We start from the raw sequence: 18,398 nt of genomic DNA on the forward strand, positions 1-18,398 counted from the left end.
ACCAAAGAAATTTTGAAACAATCCAAGATAAATCCACTGCTTTATGGCACAATGAAATCTAAGCAATCCTACAAGGAACTTTATAATCCTAAAATTTCCCACACATATTTCCTTACATATCTTCAAAGTGTATGGATGCATACCATATATATTAACACAGTTTTCCTTTAAAACCAAGATAAATAACTGTAGCAAACAAAACAGGAAAATTTAGAAAATATTTCTATTTGTAGGTTCTTAATAAAAAAGTTAAAAGTTTACAATGAAATTGTAAACAAGTATTAACCAGAACTCAAAAAAATTTAAGTATTTTAATATAGAGTTCTAAGTCTTCTATTAGCAAAAGAAATATTCAGCCAAAGAGACTTTTCATATGCAAAAAAAAACTTTTCACATCAACAGAAATTTTAAAAAAAGACTGTAAGTAAGAACACCAGTATTACTCAGGGACTAAAAGATAAATTTGCCAGTTCCAGGCCTAATAGAACATCCTTAAGGGTAACTGTACTTCTAGTAATAAGCATTTAAGTATTCAATAATCGTTCTTCTTGAAATCAGACTAAGCTGTGAAACTTTGTGCATATAACCAAACAGTGTCAAAAGTGCTTGACAATAATTAGATATACTGTACTGACACAGGAACAATGCATACATAAAACAAAATTTTAAAAGCTTAAAACATTTAATACAATGACAACAAAAAACAATGTAAACCTATGCGATAACACAACATAATGTATATAATTCAGAGATACACCATTATTAGCAAACAATTCAAAAGACTTCAGTATTAAAGAGTTGTTAAAATGAAAGATTCTTAGAAGCCAAAGTGTTGAGTCAGAGTAATCTGAAAAATTTACAAATAAATAGCAGGCCACCTAATCCAAACTTTAAGTATTGTTATATCAAAACATTAGGTAGAAAATTTTAAAAAGGTAATGAAAATTACTGAAAAACTGTAGTGCGTAAGTCTTGAGTCATTGCAAAACAGAACACTACCACATAAACCTGAACTAAAAACCTAACTTCTCCCTGTGAAGCTGTTTTTCCTTTGTCTAATTTTAGCTTACAGAATAGCTAATTGCTCCAAAGTTTGTTGTAATATTTTCTCTGCTTTATTAAAAAAAACCTACATATTTTTCCACATATTAATATGATCTCTGAAGTAATCTCTTATTAAGAATTTGATTAGCAGTACAGAAAGTTATCCTCTGAAAGTTACTTTCAGTTACTTCAACTATAGATCCGAAAGAAGTGTCATCTGTCCAGTGGAAATATAATGCAAGCCACATAAGTAATTTTAAATTTTCAAGGAAACACTTAAAAAAAACTAAAAACAGGTGAAATTAATTTTAATATTTTATTTAACCAAAAATACCCAAAATATCACCTCAACATGTAATCTACATTTTTAAAACTTGATGAAACATTTTATAATCTTTTTATTCACAATGAATGTTTAAAATAAAATGTGCAATTTATAGCACATCTCAACTAAGAGAGACTCATTTCAGGTGGTTAACAGTTAAGTGGATAGTGGTTGCTATGCTGGACAGCACAGGCCTAGAGCTCTTTCTCTGGTTTTTGAGATATTACACAAGTACAAAATACTAAAAGACTGGAAATGGGAACACACAATAAGAGCTAGGATGGGCACTGGGAAAGGTCAATTCAGCCATTTCCCTTGACTCCAACAGATGTAGGATGACATCACGTCGCAACTTATGAGGCAATCACTATCTGCTAGGAGTCCCAATTTATACCTGTTGTCATAATGTAATTATTAACAGCACCCCCTATGATTCTCAAAAAAGGCATCCCATTCTGGATAATAAATTACAGTTACCCTATCTATAGCCACAACATCCTCAAAGATAACTCCACATTCTTTGGAAGAAAATTTAAATTCTAATTCTGATGACTAGAAAAGGAGCTCTAAATCCAAAGGAAAGAATCCTAAATGTACTACCCTCATCAAAAAAAAAAAAAAAAAAAAAAAACTGCTGAAAATTCCTTTTATTTTAAATTGCAGACTAAAAAAAAAAGTAAGAATTACCTGTTGAACAAGGCATCTGGAAATTGGGATCATTGCTATCCAAAACAGGCAAACAGAACTGGTTACTTGCAGATCCTAGCATAGGATCCTTATCGCTGAGCATGTTCTTCAGCGAGTCCTCTAAGACATTTTGACTTGTACTAAAATCCTCACAGACTTCATTCTCCAGGTTGGATCCTAGAAATAGGGCATCATCTAAGTGTTCAGTAGGAATTAAATGATTAAATGTATCAACTATATCCATGAAGACTTCTGTGTGTCTTTCAGCCCTATAGAAAGACAAAAAAAATACCATAAGAAATAAAGCTATCAACTGATAATCACCTAAAACCAAATTATTTTAATAGTTTTGAGTCTATGAACACACTTAGGTTATTTCTAAATTGTTTTTAAAAAATCCTCACTGCTTTTAGAATATACATTTGGACATGTAGAACCAATCTTTGGTAAACAATGTTTCTCCATCATGCATGTAGAATTTCATTTTAACAGAGACCCTATTAAAGGTTCACTTAATTAATTTTAGAGAAAAAACCTATGAATATATAGTCCATTAACTTGACACATTTGAAAGAATTACATGGTTTAAATCATAAAAACCATATGTTTTTAACCATACTCTCTTCAAATTTAAGACTCAGACACTGCTTATTAGTAAAGGTCATATAAAAGAACTAAAATCAAATCATTTAAAGTACTGTCCCATATTTATTAAAACTGTAAACACCCTTGCTTTATTTACAATGCATTTAAATTATTTAAAGAAACACAAAAATTTTTTTGTGGGACAACAAGAAAAAAATGGAAAGAAACTATTAATTAAACCCAACAAATCAAAACTCAAAAAACTACACACACGCAGGTACAGATGTGCACACACACACACACTTGGAGGGAGCATCCCTTTTAAGATAAAATAAATGTCAAGAAAAGAAATGTATCCGATTTAAATTTGTCTTAGTGAGCTATGTGGGGCTCATACAGATATCAAGCTAATCCCCTATTCAAACTGTACCTAGACATTGCTCAACAAAGGTCATTTCAAGCTCTAGAGGAGCCTTAATTATCAAAAGCTGAATTATTATTGGTTTCAGAGAATAATGAACTAATAATGTATTTTGGGTGACAGGGAAGAGTCAACTAAATAAGATCTGCTGCTGCTGCTAAGTCGCTTCAGTTGTGTCCGACTCTGTGCGACCCTGTAAGACAGTAGCCCACCAGGCTCCTCTGTCCCTGGGATTCTCCAGGCAAGAACACTGGAGTGGGTTGCCATTTCCTTCTCCAATGCATCAAAGTGAGACGTGAAAGTGAAGTCGCTCAGTCATATCCGACTCTTAGCGACCCCATGGACTGCAGCCCACCAGGCTCCTCAGTCCATGGGATTTTCCAGGCAAGAGTACTGGAATGGGGTGCCATTGCCTTCTCCGAAATAAGATCTAGTAATATTTAATTAGCTAGAAAATTCCACTAATTAACCTACAACATCTTGGATTTCAAAATTACAAACATTAGCTCCAATTCTACCAAACTTTCCTCAAACTGTCCTTGAATTCTTTATCCTATAAAAATGAGAAGAGGGAGTTCAAAAACACTCTACAAACTTACTGGGTGTATATTATATGCTGCTAAACATTTTACCTACATTTTTAATTCACTTATTCCCAGTGATAATAATAACAGACTCTATTAATATCCTAGTTTTGGAAACAAAAGGCATTTAAACATATTCCCTGAAGTCAGACCTAAACATCCAAACCTAGATTTTAAGGCTATATGGCCCACTGCTGTAACTCTAACCCTTTCATACTGGTAGAAAGACAGCCTTCTACAAAGGTAGAAACTAACTAGATTTGACTCCTTTAAGGTTCTTCTTTTAAAAACATTTTCCAACTAGATTTGACTCCTTTAAGGTTCTTCTTTTAAAAACATTTTCCAACAAATCAGTAGTTGCCTAGGGCCTTGGATAAGAGAGGGACTGACTGCAAATAACAGGAATGTACTCTGAAGGATGATGAAAATGTCCTGAAATTTGACTGTACATATACCCTGAAATTTGACTGAGTACACATACCCATGAAAGTTCACCAATCTGTTCATTTTAAATGGATGCAGTTTAACTGCAACTCAATTTAAAATTTAAAGAAAAGGAAAAAAATGGCCTCTTACAAAAGTTGATCCTCTTCTAAATATAAGATTTCAGTATCTCGTCTCAAATTTTGCAAATTATTTACACTGAAATATTAACAAAGCACCAAAATGTTAACTATTTTACTAATTATCTTACATGCATTCTCTAATTACAACATTTAGAGAAAACAGCTACAATAGTGATGAAAAGTCAGGAACAGTTTTAATTTCTTGAAGCTATCTAATCTCAGTACCTAAGAAAGGTTCAATTGGTTCAACTATCATACATCCTCAATACTTCCACTAATATATTTTTAGATTCCAAAGAAATTTTAGTATAATAAATTTCTGGTAATTAAACATAATTCACAAAAATGTTACTAAATGTTTACAAATTAGCTAGAACTACCAACAAATTTGTTTATCTGAATATGCTAGAATCCAAAGTTAATCACGAGCCAAAACAAACTCCTCTTCAGAGTTGCAGTCCAGGTGAAACAAAGAAAAAAAGGCAATTCCAATTCAAGAAACAGTTATCTTTCTTTATAAATTTATATGTTGAATCTACTAACTATGCACTTATTCCCACAGCAACACAAGTTTGGGAAATTCTACAAATTTCACCCAAGGTCAGTCTTTGTTGCACCAATTTCTGATCATGTGCATTTGGGGTACATTCACGACATTCAGTTATACAGCTTGAAATCACCGAGCTACACCGAAGACCAGCCCATTCTAAACAAGCAATATTTTTTTTAGTGATACTACTACTGAACCATCCCAAACTCTTTTACTAAAAAGACTCTTCAGAACCTCTGGTATAGCCGCTTTTTTTTTTTTTTAATTGAGACATGGTTGCCTTACAATGTTGTATTAGCTTCTGCTGTACAACAAAGCAAATCAGCCGTATATACATATATATCCCCCCCTCCTGGACCCGGATCCCAGCCCCCATCCCATCCCTCTAGGTCACCGAAGAGCACCGCGCTGAGCTCGCGGCACAAAAGAGCAGGTTCCCCCTAGCTATCTATTGTATACATGGTAGTTTCAACAGAAGACAATATTTAGTCTTTAAAGATCAATTTAAAAAAAAAAAAAGTAAAGCACACTGTATATAAGATGGGTGAACCTAATTCTCCAATTTTTTTTTTCTTTTTGGACAAAACTAGTATGACTTATAAAGTATGTTGCCCTGGATTAAATAAGCAGATTAGGAAAACAGCGTAAAAGTCGAGAAAGACCAGTATAGCAAAGTTACATTTCTTTAATATCTTTAATTTATTCAGCAAGTGATCACTAAGCAGTTACCAAGACACATTGAATGTGTCAAGGCAACTGGGGATCTTACAAGACAAAATATGGTATAAAGCACCCCAAACTTATGGGTCCAAACAAGACAATTTCAACAGAAGTGTTTTGTGCAATTGTTATAAACTGATAAGACTGAATTTCGTAAGTTGTTCCAACAGGCTTTGGAGCCAATTCCAAACAATGCCAAAAAATCACAGTATACAGGCATATGGCAAGATTGTCTCGAAAGTAACACTGATTGGAAGTATAAATCATTTTTTTTTAAAAAATCAGTTTTATGTATCAAGTACTCAGTATCAAAAATAAAAACTCTCCATGCTAAATTGTAAAACAAATGTTAGCCAACTGTAGAAATATTAACTTACTTAACACAAATACCCTAAGCTACTAAATGCAATGTGGTATCCTGATCTGGATCATGGAACAGAAAAAAGAGAGTAGTGGAAAAACTGGTGAAATCAGAATAAAATCTGGAGTTCAGTTAATAGTAATGTTAATCTCTAGTTTTGATTAAAAAAAAAAAATTAGCATTAGGACTTCAAGAATCCACCTTTCAATGCAGGGGACAGGGTTTGATCCCTGGTCAGGGAACTCAGATGTCACAGACCTCAGGACAACAAAGCTCCAGGCTGCAACTACTGAGCCGAAGAGCCACAGGAAAACTGGAGCGCTGCAACGAAGACCCAATTCAGTCAAACAAACACTGAAGGAAAAAAAAAAAAAAAGACACTAGCATTATGTCGGGTGTAACAATCAAGAAAACTAGATTCTACACCATGTTTGCAACTTTTCTATAAATCTAAAACTACTTCAAAATAAGGTCAAAAAAAACCCAAAGAACACTAACCTAAAATACAATGTCCTGAAATACCTAGCCATGCAGATAGACAAAGATAACTGATCCAATAAAGGAGAAATTTAAGAGATGATTTGGTGTCCCTTTTATTATAATTAAACAAATTGCTTGATTTAAACAAATTTCTGGGAATTCCTTTTTTCCCCAGAGGCTCAGTGGTAAAGACTCCACCTGTAATGCAGGAGACTTAAGTGCAATTCCTGGGTGGGGAAGATCCCCTGGAGAAGGAATTGGCAACCCATTCCATTATTTCGCCAGAAAAATCCCATGAACAGAGAAGCCTGGGAGGTTACAGTCTGTGGGGTCACAAAGAGTCAGACGCAACTGAGCACACACACAACCAGACCAGAGTTTTTAGACTCTGGAGGATCACTGCTGAAGGCCCGGGGTTTGATCCCTGGTAGAGGAACTAAGATCCCACAAGCCAGGCATTGCAGCCAAAAAATAAATAAATAGACAAATTCCTGTTTCTTACACTGAAATTGTACTTAAATGCATCTTTATATTTGGCATCACAAAGTTAATAATTAAAACATAACAAACCTACCTATCCAGGATGTATTTTAAGATGCTAATGAAAGGTATTTATGCAATTAAATTGATATTAACTAGGGAATACATATATATTAAAATCAGAAACTACTTCTGGGGTTCACAGTCACACCTCAAATATGACAATAAGATTCATAAGTCAGAGAATTGAATAATTTCTTAATTCAAAATTATTCCTCTATGCATGTATTTATCAAGTATCTACTATAAAGTACTATCATAAGTATACCACTGAAAACAAACCCTATTATCAAATTCAAGGAACTTATGATGCAAAACGAAGTATAAACATATAAACAGATATGACAACAGGCAAACATCACAACAAAATATGAAAGGGTCAAACTCAAGGGCTTAGATGGCACCACAGAGCAAGGTAAAATCCATGGGGCCAAGAAAGGCTAAGCAGGCAATGTGAGCTGGGTCCTAACAGTCCAGGGACTACTTCAAACAGATGAACAGCAGGTGCTGACTATGAAAGGTAGAGTTTGGTCCTAATGGAAGATTTAGAAAGACTCAGAATACAACCAAAAATAAGTATTAGTACTAACATGCTGAATCTGAGTCCAAAGATATTTCCCATTTGTTTCATCTGTAAGAGAATTACAGTGCAGCCAAATTTTGTTTACACGGATAAAACCAACATATATTGTTTTCTAAGTGTTTCCTGCATGCACAAAATGCAAAAAGATTTAAAAAGCATCAGTGGAAAAAAACTACACTTCTACCAAAATCCCCTTTATTAAGAGTGAATTAAAACTACCCCAAACTCTCAGAAATATCCTCAAAATAAAATTATGTATTTTATCACATTTTCTTTAAAAAAAAAAAAAAAAATCACACACACACACACACACACATAGTAAGCTTAACAATAAACCACTAAAGCTATTAAAGTCGTGTGTGTGCGCATGCACATAAGAATGTAGAGGAGGGGACAAACATGTATCAGGACATTATAAAATCTATGAAGAATAATTAAACACTGTAACAGTGGTGAGAAGAGAAAGGCCTTCTATGTATGACAGTAAATGAAGGCCTTGCTAACAAGGGCAACATGTGAGCCAAAACCTGAAATGAGGGAGTGATCCACACATAAATAGGGAACAACAATTCAAGTAAAGACCTAAATGCAAAGGCCCTGGGTTCCTTCCAAGCCCTACACCACAGTTTAAATTAAGCTGTCAATTCACCAAGCACGCTCACTATTAGCAAATTTCTAACAGGCGGTAATAGTAGCAGTAAGAAAAAATAAAAGTACCACTACTAAAACAATGATAAAATATAAAACTTAATGTGCTCTGGTCGACACTGCTCCACATCAGCAGTTCTCCAGCGGAGGAAATTACGCCTCTCCAGAGGGTATTTGGCCATGTACGGAGACATTTTCGGTCAACAAAACTGGAGGGCACGCATGATACTGGCAGCTAGTAAACATACTCCACTGCATTTAGGAAAGTCCCATTATAAAGAACTAGCCAGCCAAAAAACAGTGCTGAGGTTAAGAAATCCTGCTCTACACTTACTAATTTAATCCTCTCGACAATGCTAGATTATAATCCTGATTATACAGAAATAAATAAAATTGGGATCAGAGAGATTAAATTACTTGCTGTAGTCAGTGATGGAGCTGAAATTTGAATCCCAAATGTTTCATTCAAGAGTCAATACACTTAACCACTACCTAGTATTATCTCTTTACAGTTAAATTCATGGACTATTATGTGCCAGGCAACAAGCTAACTTAAATATATAATGTCTTTAAACTTCACAGCCACACAATTTGGTGAGCTAAAGCTGAGCCAAGTTACACCCAATATTACAGAGTAAGTAAGTAACAGAACTCAAAACCACCTCTGACACAAAGGTCAGTTCTTCACCACCATTAATACAACAATGTTAAAGAAGAATAAATTATCCTTTCGGGACAGAGTCAAGAAAAATCACTAAATGGTTAATATGAGTAGTTTGACATAATTCTAAAACGTACATTTCTACAAAGCAATGCAACCTCATCACCTGCTCTACAAGCCCATTTCAAATTCGGGTCCAGTTTCTTTAGTTAGAATCTATGTGCAAAACTACCTAACAAAAAAAAGAAGGATCATAACTTTGTTACTGAATTTATTAGGTAAAAAGAATATTTAAGAATCCAAGATGACTGCCATACTAAGATCAGAGAAGACCTAACAACCTAGAAAACGAACCCTCAAGCTGAAACTGGCAAAAGCAGAATTACTTAGCCCTCAGTGAAAAAGTTACCTTTAAAATTTACAACTATGATGCCCTATTGTCATTATCGGAAGCATCAGTACTATGGATTAACCACAGAAATAGTACAAGCAGCTCGTCATCAAAACTATGGCAGTCCAAGTTAACACATACTTCACGTGTACTACGTGTGAGGCCCTATGCTAACTGTACTGCATGCGTATCTCACTAGTCTTTCACAACTCTTGAGAAACAGAGTAGATGAGATTACTCTATTTTGCTAATGAGTAAACCGAGGCCCAGACCATTATGTAGATCAATTAAGCTGTCAATTCACCAAGCATGTTCACTATTAGCAAATTTCTAACAGGTGGTAATAGTAGCAGTAAGAAAAAATAAATGTACCACTACTAAAACAATGATAAAATATAAAACTTGTCCTGGTCATGTACCCAGGACAGGTGTTCCTCAAAGATACTGCAGTGTAATTCCCAGACCACCACAATAAAGTGAGTATTGTACACAATGAAGTAAGTCACACCAATTTTTTGGTTTCTCATTGCATATAAAAGTTATGTTTATAGTCTAGTCTACTAAGTATACAATAGCATGATGTCTAAAAATACAATGTACAAACCTCAATTAAAAATAATTTATTGCTAAGAAATGCATCATCTGAAACTTCAGCAAGCTGTAATCTTTCTGCAAATGGAGGGTCCTTCCTCAATGCTGGTGGCTGCTGAAGGTTGGGGTGGCTGCAGCAATTTCTTACAAGACAACAATGAAATCTGATACACCGATTGGCTCTTCCTCCCACAATTTCTCTGTAACATGACATGCTTGTTGATAGCACGTTACACACCATAGAACTTCTTCCAAATCTGGAGTCAGTCTTCTCAAATCCTGCAGCTGCTTTATCAATTAAGTTAATGTAATACCTAAATCCTGTATTGTCATTTCAATCTATATAGCATCTTCACCAGGAGTAGATTTCAAGAATCCACTGACTTTGCTCATTCATAAGGAACAATGGATGAAGCAACACCTCCCCCATTTAAATTTTATTACAGGGTTGCAGTAATTAAGTCACATTTTCAGGCTCCACTTCTAATTTTAGTTCTCTTGTTATTGCCACCACATCTGCAGTTACTTCCTCCAATGAAATTCTGAAACCCTCCAAGCCATCCATGAGGATTGGAATCAACTTCTTCCAAACTCCTCTGAATGTTGATCTAACTTTGCCCAGATCCCTTAGAGGAATCAGTATCTATGGCAGCTAGAGCCTTACAAAAGGTATTTCTTAAAAGTAAGACCTGAAAGTCGAAGTGACTCCATGATCTATGGGCTGCAGAACGGATGTTGGTGTGAGCAGGCATTACAAGGTGCACTGACCAGGTCAATGAGCAGTGACACTTGGGAACCTTTTTCTAAGCAACAGGATAACAGTGGGCTTAAAATATTCAGTAAACCATCCTGTAAACAGATGTGCTGTCATCCAGGCTTTGTTGCTCCATTTACAGAGCACAGGCAGAGTAGATTTAATGTAATTTTTAAGGACCCTAGCATTTTTAGAATGAGCACTGGCTTCAACTTGAAGTCACCAGTTGCATTAGTCTCTAACTGAGAACCAGCCTGTCCTTTAAAACCAGGCACTGATTTCTCCTCTCCAACTATGAACATCCAGGACGGCATCTTCTTCCAATAGAAGGCTATTTTGACTAGACTGAAAATCTGTTGTTCAGGGTAGCCACCTTCATGAATTATCTTAGCTAGTTCCTTTGGATAACTTGCTGCAGCTTTCACATCAGCATGCACTACTTCACACATTTGTACTTTTATGTTATGGAGACAGTTTCTTTCCTCAAACCTCGTGAACCAACCTCTCCTAGCTTCAAGTTTTCTTCTGTGTCTCCCCACATCTCTCAGCCTTCAAAGAACAGCAGAGAGTTAAGGCCTTGCTCTAGATTAGACTTTGGCTTAAGAGGATGTTGTGTTTGGTTTGATTATCCACACCACTAAAACCTTCTCTGTATCAGCAATAAGGTCCTTTCACTTTCTTCATTCATATGTTCACTGGAGCTGCACGTTTAACTTTCTTCAAGAACTTTTTCTTTGCATCCACAACTCAGCTAACCGTTTGGCACAAGAGGCCTACTTTGGGAGATATCTTGGCTTTCAACATGCCTTCCTCATTAACCTCAGTCATTTCTAACTTTCGATTTCAACTGAGAGACATGGACTCTTCACTAGCAAAGTTAAGAGGTCATGGCAGGGTTATTAATTGGCCTACTTTCAATATTATAGCATCTCAATGACTAGGGAGGCCCAAGGAGAGGGAGAAAGACAGGGAACAGCCAGTCAGTGGAGGCGTCAGAACACACACAACATTTACAATTAACTTCACCATCTTATTAGGGTTGTGGTTTGTGGTAACCCAAAATGACAACATTAACATCAACACCAATCACAAAACAATAACACAATAATGACAAAAAGTTTAAAATATTGTGAGAATTAACGAAATGTGATATAGAAGACTCAAAGTGAGCAAATGCTGTTTAAAGTACAATAAAAGAGGTATGTCTCTATACCCAAACTGGAATCCAGGCAGCAAGATTCCCAAGCCTGCACTTTTAACCTACTATACTTTATGGAGTCTACATGCATAACACATATCAATCTTTATATCATTAATGAAATCCTTAAAATACTGAAAACAAAGTGACATGCCCACTTCCAAAATAAATTGGGAAATATGCACTTAGCCACTCCCTACATATAAAAAATAAAAGATATCTTTAGTGTGTACATCATCATTGTGGAAATGATGAACCACAAATTTCACAATTTATTTTCAAAGTCTACAATTTTAGAATGTTTTCATGTGACCATCTCACACAAATTATGAGTGAATTAAAACCTAAGCCTTTGTGTACAATCCACTATGCCATTCAAAATTCTGTCTAATAAAGTCAGACTGTGACAAAAGATAAAATGTCAGGATACTATTTAAGTTTTTGCTTAACTGTTTCTCTTCACCCTCACTCCATTATACAAATGATTCTAAATATTTAAATCTTGATCATTAAAAATGATCTAGATTAAATACACAATCCATGGCAATAACTGCCCAGTCTATACAATTGGCAATTCCTCATACAATGTGTTTTGTAACTCTTAAAATATCTTCTCTTTTAACTCTAATTCAATGATTTAACAGCGCCCATCTGAATCTGGTTTCTCAACCTAGAATACATTCCATGAGAATACAAATAGTACCTGAGTCTCAAATATTTTGAATCAAATCAATACTGTCAATATCATTACGTAATTAAAGGGCAACATTAAAGTAGAATTTTTTTTTTTACTGTTCTTAAAAATGCAAGTGCTAGAAATATGTAAAAATTTGCCAAGTCATTTTTGTAGTTAAAAAATAAGATATCTACACTTCTGAAAAAATATTACAGGATTCTCAGAGGGTGCTCTAAAAAATGAAAGAAACAGAGCCTAAGATGTACTGTTCCAAGAAAGAAATCCAGCAACCACAAGTCCAAAAGAATTGATGAAATGTAAATGAATAAAAACATTTAGAAGTCAGCACTTCAAGAACCTTGCACTCCCTAACACTTTGGTGGTGATCCACAAACCTGAGAGGCTAATCAATAACTATATTTCCTCATTAAAAAATAATAAAGATCTTACCTCCAGATTATTATCCTTAAAAATTATTAACTAAAAAAGATTTCATGAGATATCTCTGTAAAGATAAAAAAAAAAAAACACCTTTAAGTAACCAAGAGATATCAAAAAGGTAAAAAGTTACCATGTCAAGAAAGATAACCATTATTTATATTTTAGTACCCAAAACTAACTTTCATCAAAAATAATTTTATTAACTGCCTCAAACAGGAGCTCTGTATCAACCTATAGAGGGAGATGGGAGGGAGTTTCAAAAAGGATGAGATATATGTATATCTATGGCTGATTCATGTTGAGGTTTGACAGAAAACAGCAAAATTCTGTAAAGCAATTATCCTTCAGTGAAAAATTAATTTTAAAAAGTTTTATTAACTGCTATTATAAAGTCAAAAATTATCAACCCTTTCCGATTCTAGTACTCAAAATAATTATGATTTTAACATTACGGTTTAAATAAATAAAGACAACTTCCTTTACATATCTCCATCCTGAACGTTGCTTTGAACCAATGTGATTTTTCACCTACATTTACACAGACCACTTCTCATAGATTTGACTTATCTGAGTATGCAACAGACGAATATGTCACAGAATCAGCTAGACAGGTATCTGACGTCTATCCCAAGAGCACTGAACGCGTAACTAATTCAGTGTGATCGTTAAGAAATTCACTATCCTCCCAATGGATGCAAAAGCAGTATTAGTTACATTTCCATGTTCTTCAACAAATGGCTGCATGAAACGGGGAAACTTGTCCCATCACTGCTACTGCTGCTGCTGCTAAGTCGCTTCAGTCGTGTCCGACTCTGTGCGACCCCATAGACGGCAGCCCACCAGGCTCCACCGTCCCTGGGATTCTCCAGGCAAGAACTATGGAGTGGGTTGCCATTTCCTTCTCCAACGCATGAAAGGGAAAAATGAAAGTGAAGTCGCTCAGTCGTGTCCGACTCTTTGCGACCCCATGGACTGCAGCCTACCAGGCTCCTCCATCCATCACTAACTCCTCATAAATCTCCGGTACAGCTACCAAATAAAGCTTACACTCTAAGGTTGTAGTTCTGCATACTTAACAAGAGGCTCACCTCGGTTGAGTGGATGTCTTTCTGCTGCTAAGGAACTGACTGAACTGTTACTGTTTTCATCAGCACAATAAGAACTGTGAAAAAGTACTTCCTTCAATTCTGTTACTATCATGGGGAAATGGAGTATATATTTTAAAATAGTGATGACGACGATGCTGATGGAGGGAAAATTCAATATCGTTATATATGTCCAGTAAACAGAAACTGGGTAGAAATAATAAAGGAAAGGTCTAAGTGGTAATAATGGTAAAGAAATCACTATTTGAAACAATAATATTCACAACACACCATGTGTGCTCTAGAATGAAGATACAAGTTCAATAACATAAGAATGCTGCAAAAATGTCCTGGTTCTTTGACTCCTCTCTCGCCTACCAGAAAAACACATCTACAAACATTTTCTCAATCCCAAATACTTCATTCAAGATTCAAAAAATGGTAGCTAATGAATAAGTAATGGAAACAATTTTGGAAGATCTCAACCAGCTTAGAAAAGGGAAGACAAGTTCGAACCCAAAATAGTAACTAAATAAAAACAATGTAGTATTTAAGTACCTCCCCACCCCCCAACTAGCTTAAAATAACTAGGTAAAAATCGCATTTGCAAAGGCTCTATTACCTGTTTCATTTTAAATTATCAATAAACGCAATGAAAATTAGGACCGGGAAGATATTAAAGCGTTGTTGCCGCCTACAGTAATCACTATTCATGATCATGCAAATAATTCCTGAACAGCACCAATAATCACACACTCTTCTTAGAATCAGAGTCTTGAAAAACAGCATTTAAAAACTCAAAGATGGGAACGAACCCTCGGACCCCGCGATACAGGGCTGGGGAGAAGCAAGGGCGCTGTGCCGCACCAGCATTCTCCCCCTTTCTCCGTCCTCCCCACCCCCGGTCAGGTGACCAGCTATTTAGCACCATTAACACCCACGGGTCGACAAGTGGTTCATTAAATTACACGTATTGTCGAAGGCCAGGTTCCGGGCTCCTCCTCACTTCAAACTATGCAAAAGGAGGCGACAGTTTGGGGCCCGACCACAAAAGCGCGCAGCTGCGGGAGGGAGGATGGAGCGCCGACCCCGAGTCCCGGCGGTGGGGACCCAGCTCGGCTCCGCGGCCGGACCCGGGCCCCAGGCTCTACACTGCAGAGCCGGGGCGAGGCCTGAGGGCTGGGCCTCCGGGCCGCGCCGCCGCGCCTCCCCGCCCGAGCGCCCGCGCGGCGGCGGGACTCACCCGAGGCGGGGGCGCGGAGCCGGCGGGAAGGCCGCGGCCCGACCCTCGCCGGGCGGCCCCGCCACCGCGGCCCAAACGGTCCCGGGCGGCCGAGGCGGCGCGGGCAGGCCGAGGCGTTGCGCAAGAGGCCGGGGGCGTCCCGGTCTGCGCGGGAAGGAAGCGCGGAGCCCGGCCGGCGGAGGGCGGGAGGCCGCGGGGCGCGGGGCAGAAGGGGAGGGCCGCGCGTCGCCGGCCGCCGCCGCGCCGCCACTCACCAGCTCCGCCGACAAGCGCTACCTCAGGCAGCGAGGGAAGATGGTGGCCGTGCCGCGCGGAGGAGGGGGCCGGCGCGCCGAGAGGGGGTACGCGCGGGACGCAGGCGTCGCTGCCGAGGCCGCTTCCTCCTCACGGCCAGCCGGACGCCGCGAACCCCGGCGCCCCGGCTTCCGCGCCGCCCTCCTCAGCCTTCGTGCAGCCGCCGCCGCTCAGCGCCCCAGCAGAGCGCGCCTCGTGGGGACCGTGCAGCGGCGCGAGACCCCGAGGCCATCTGCGTGCGGCGGCGGCCCGGCGGCTGGAGCGTGGCCGTGTCACGTGACCGCACTGTTTACCGTTCCGGGGCAGCGCCGCGCCTGCGCGCTGCGGGCCTCGGGCCTCCGAGGGCGCGGCCCGCCCGCGGGCCCGCTGGAGCTGCTCGCGCTCTCTCCTCCGCGGCTCGGTGACTGCTCGCTCAATGTGATACTGACGGGCACGTCTCTCCGCCTGCGCTGCTCTTCATGAACGGGACATGGGTCCCAGAATGGCGGGCGACGGCGGAACCGACCGACCCCGAGCCGAGGGATCCCTGCTGGCCCTGCACCACAGTCCGCTCGTGAACCGCCTCGCTCTCTGCTTGGGCATGTTAGCTATCCTCTCTGCTTTCAGGACTCGACAGGCCTCCTGATCTAACTCAGCAGCTTTCAACGGTGGCCATAGGTTTCCTGCAGGGCCCCAAGACGTTTCAGAGGGTCTCCAGTTCTTGCTACTGCCTAAGACTAAATTTTCTTCGTCTCCTTCAACCGAAGCAACTTGTAGCAGTTTAATGCAGAAGCAGATACGAGAATTCAGCCATTCTCTACTAAGGCAGACATTGCGCATATTTGCAAAAATTTAAAGTAATGCCACTCTTTCATTAAGTTTTGTTGGAGTATGTATTTTTCATAATAAGTATTTATGTTAACAATGTATTTCGTTATTTTTTTAATGTTCTTAATTGTCCTTTGGTTTAATTTCTAAGACACTAAATATCAATACATGTAACTAACCCACATAAAAAGTCTACGAACTCAGTAATTTTTAAGAGCGTATAGGGGTGGGTTCTGAAACCAAAAAATATGAAAAACGCTGGTTTAATTTACGTGCTTCCACAGCAGGTTAGACTAACTCCTATCTCAACCCTACCAGGAATGTATCCTAACTGGAGGAACCATTGCAATTACCCACTAAAAAATGATAGCTTTTAAAACCTTTACTTGTTTATTTAAGCCTCAAGGCAACAGCAAGATGGCCACAATGGAGGATGTACTATGAAGCATTAATAGAGCAATAGTTCATAGGCAGGTGGTGAAGATCTGTGCTCTACTCTTATCAGATCTTATGGTATTTTGAGCGCTCCCCAAACCAAATGCTCTTCCAGAATGGAAGTTTCAGTTCAGTTCAGTTCAGTCGCTCAGTCGTGTCCGACTCTTTGTGACCCCATGAATCGCAGCACGCCAGGCCTCCCTGTCCATCACCAACTCCCGGAGTTCACTCACACTCATGTCCATCAAGTCAGTGATGCCATCCAGCCATCTCATCCTCTGTCGTTCTCTTCTCCCCCTGCCCCCAATCCCTCCCAGCATCAGAGTCTTTTCCAATGAGTCAACTCTTCGCATGAGGTGGCCAAAGTACTGGAGTTTCAGCTTTAACATCATTCCTTCCAAAGAAATCCAGAGCTGATCTCCTTGCAGTCCAAGGGACTCTCAAGAGTCTTCTCCAACATTACAGTTCATAACCATCAATTCTTCGGTGCTCAGCCTTCTTCACAGTCCAACTCTCATCTATACATGACCACAGGGAAAACCATAGCCTTGGCTAGACGGACCTTTGTTGACAAAGTAATGTCTCTGCTTTTCAATATGCTATCTAGGTTGGTCATAACTTTTCCTTCCAAGGAGTAAGCATCTTTCAATTTCATGGCTGCACTCACCATCTGCAGTTATTTTGGAGCCCAAAAAAATAAAGTCTGGCACTGTTTCCACTGTTTGCCCATCTATTTTCAATGAAGTGATGGGACCGGATGCCATGATCTTCATTTTCTGAATGTTGAGTTTTAAGCCAACTTTTTCACTCTCCTCTTTCACCTTCATCAAGAGGCTTTTTAGTTCCTCTTCACTTTCTTATAAGGGCGGTGTCATCTGCATATCTGAGGTTATTGATATTTCTCCTGGCAATCTTGATTCCAGCTTGTGTTTCTTCCAGTCCAGCGTTTCTCATGATGTACTCTGCATAGAAGTTAAATAAGCAGGGAGACAATATAAGGAGTTTAGATAGTTCTAATTCTGGAATCCTAGAGTTCAAGCCCTGTCTTGCTTCATCAGTTCCTCAGAACTTTGTTTTATAATCTCTCTTTTTTAAAGTGTTGGTTTTTTGGTTTTTTTTTTTTTTGAGAAAGGTAAATAGAAATGGATAGTCAAGTTTTTTTGTTGGTTTTTTTGTTTGTTTCACGTCCAGTATCTGAAATCAACTGCAAAAATAAATCTAACTTTACTCTTCTCCTGGACCTCAATGTGAAATTTGAAAAAGGCCTTTGAAGATTATTGTCATAGGACTTCCCTGGTAGTCCAGTGATTAAGAAAACACCTGCCAATGCATGGGACATGGGTTCAATCCCTGGTTGGGGAAGATTCCACATGTTGGGGGCAACTAAGCCCATGTGCCACAACTATTCAGCCTACAAGCACCTGGCCACAACAAGAGAAGCCACTACAATGAGAAGTCCACACACAACTAAGGAATAGCCCTTGAGTAGAAATGAAGACTCTACACGTCATTAATTAATTAAGTTTTTAAAAAAGATTATTTTCATAAACAAAATTCCACCATAGTGGTGGTTAAAGTCACTCAGTCATGGCCAACTCTTTGCAACACCATGGACTATACAGTCCATGTATTTATCCAGGCCAGAATACTGGAGTGGGTAGCCTCTCCCTTCTCCAGGGGATCTTCTGAACCCAGGCATTGAACCCATGTTTCCCATATTGCAGGTAG

At 38.7% G+C, this 18,398-nt stretch overlaps 2 protein-coding genes across 12 annotated transcripts in view; one reads left to right on the top strand and one right to left on the bottom strand.

Moving 5' to 3' along the window:
* Nucleotides 1-15,729, bottom strand: part of PHF3 (PHD finger protein 3) — a 168,527-nt gene extending 152,798 nt beyond the window's left edge. For 4 of the 11 annotated variants that reach the window (XM_025294956.3, XM_025294957.3, XM_025294955.3 and 1 more), the window contains exons 1-2: nucleotides 15,389-15,729; nucleotides 2,057-2,325 (exon numbers count right to left, since the gene is read on the bottom strand). In XM_025294956.3, coding sequence (XP_025150741.1) covers nucleotides 2,057-2,300 — 244 coding nt within the window. In that variant the 5' untranslated portion in view covers nucleotides 2,301-2,325; nucleotides 15,389-15,729. Of the gene's footprint in view, nucleotides 1-2,056; nucleotides 2,326-6,044; nucleotides 6,065-6,101; nucleotides 6,198-15,388 lie in introns of those variants that run through there. The other 7 variants (XM_025294952.3, XM_025294950.3, XM_025294951.3 and 4 more) reach the window with 7 other exon arrangements.
* On the top strand, nucleotides 14,695-15,708 carry LOC112587299 (translation initiation factor IF-2-like). Its single transcript, XM_025294238.3, has one exon. The coding sequence runs from the start codon at nucleotides 14,695-14,697 to the stop codon at nucleotides 15,706-15,708; it is 1,014 nt and encodes a 337-aa protein (XP_025150023.1).
* Nucleotides 15,730-18,398: the final 2,669 nt, after the last annotated feature.

The sequence above is a fragment of the Bubalus bubalis genome, chromosome 10 (assembly GCF_019923935.1).
Source record: "Bubalus bubalis isolate 160015118507 breed Murrah chromosome 10, NDDB_SH_1, whole genome shotgun sequence".
Lineage (NCBI taxonomy): Eukaryota > Metazoa > Chordata > Mammalia > Artiodactyla > Bovidae > Bubalus > Bubalus bubalis.

Bases quoted from the DNA above. Each gene is read 5' to 3' on its own strand.
- LOC112587299 (XM_025294238.3), top strand. From the start codon at position 14,695: ATGGGAACGAACCCTCGGACCCCGCGATACAGGGCTGGGGAGAAGCAA.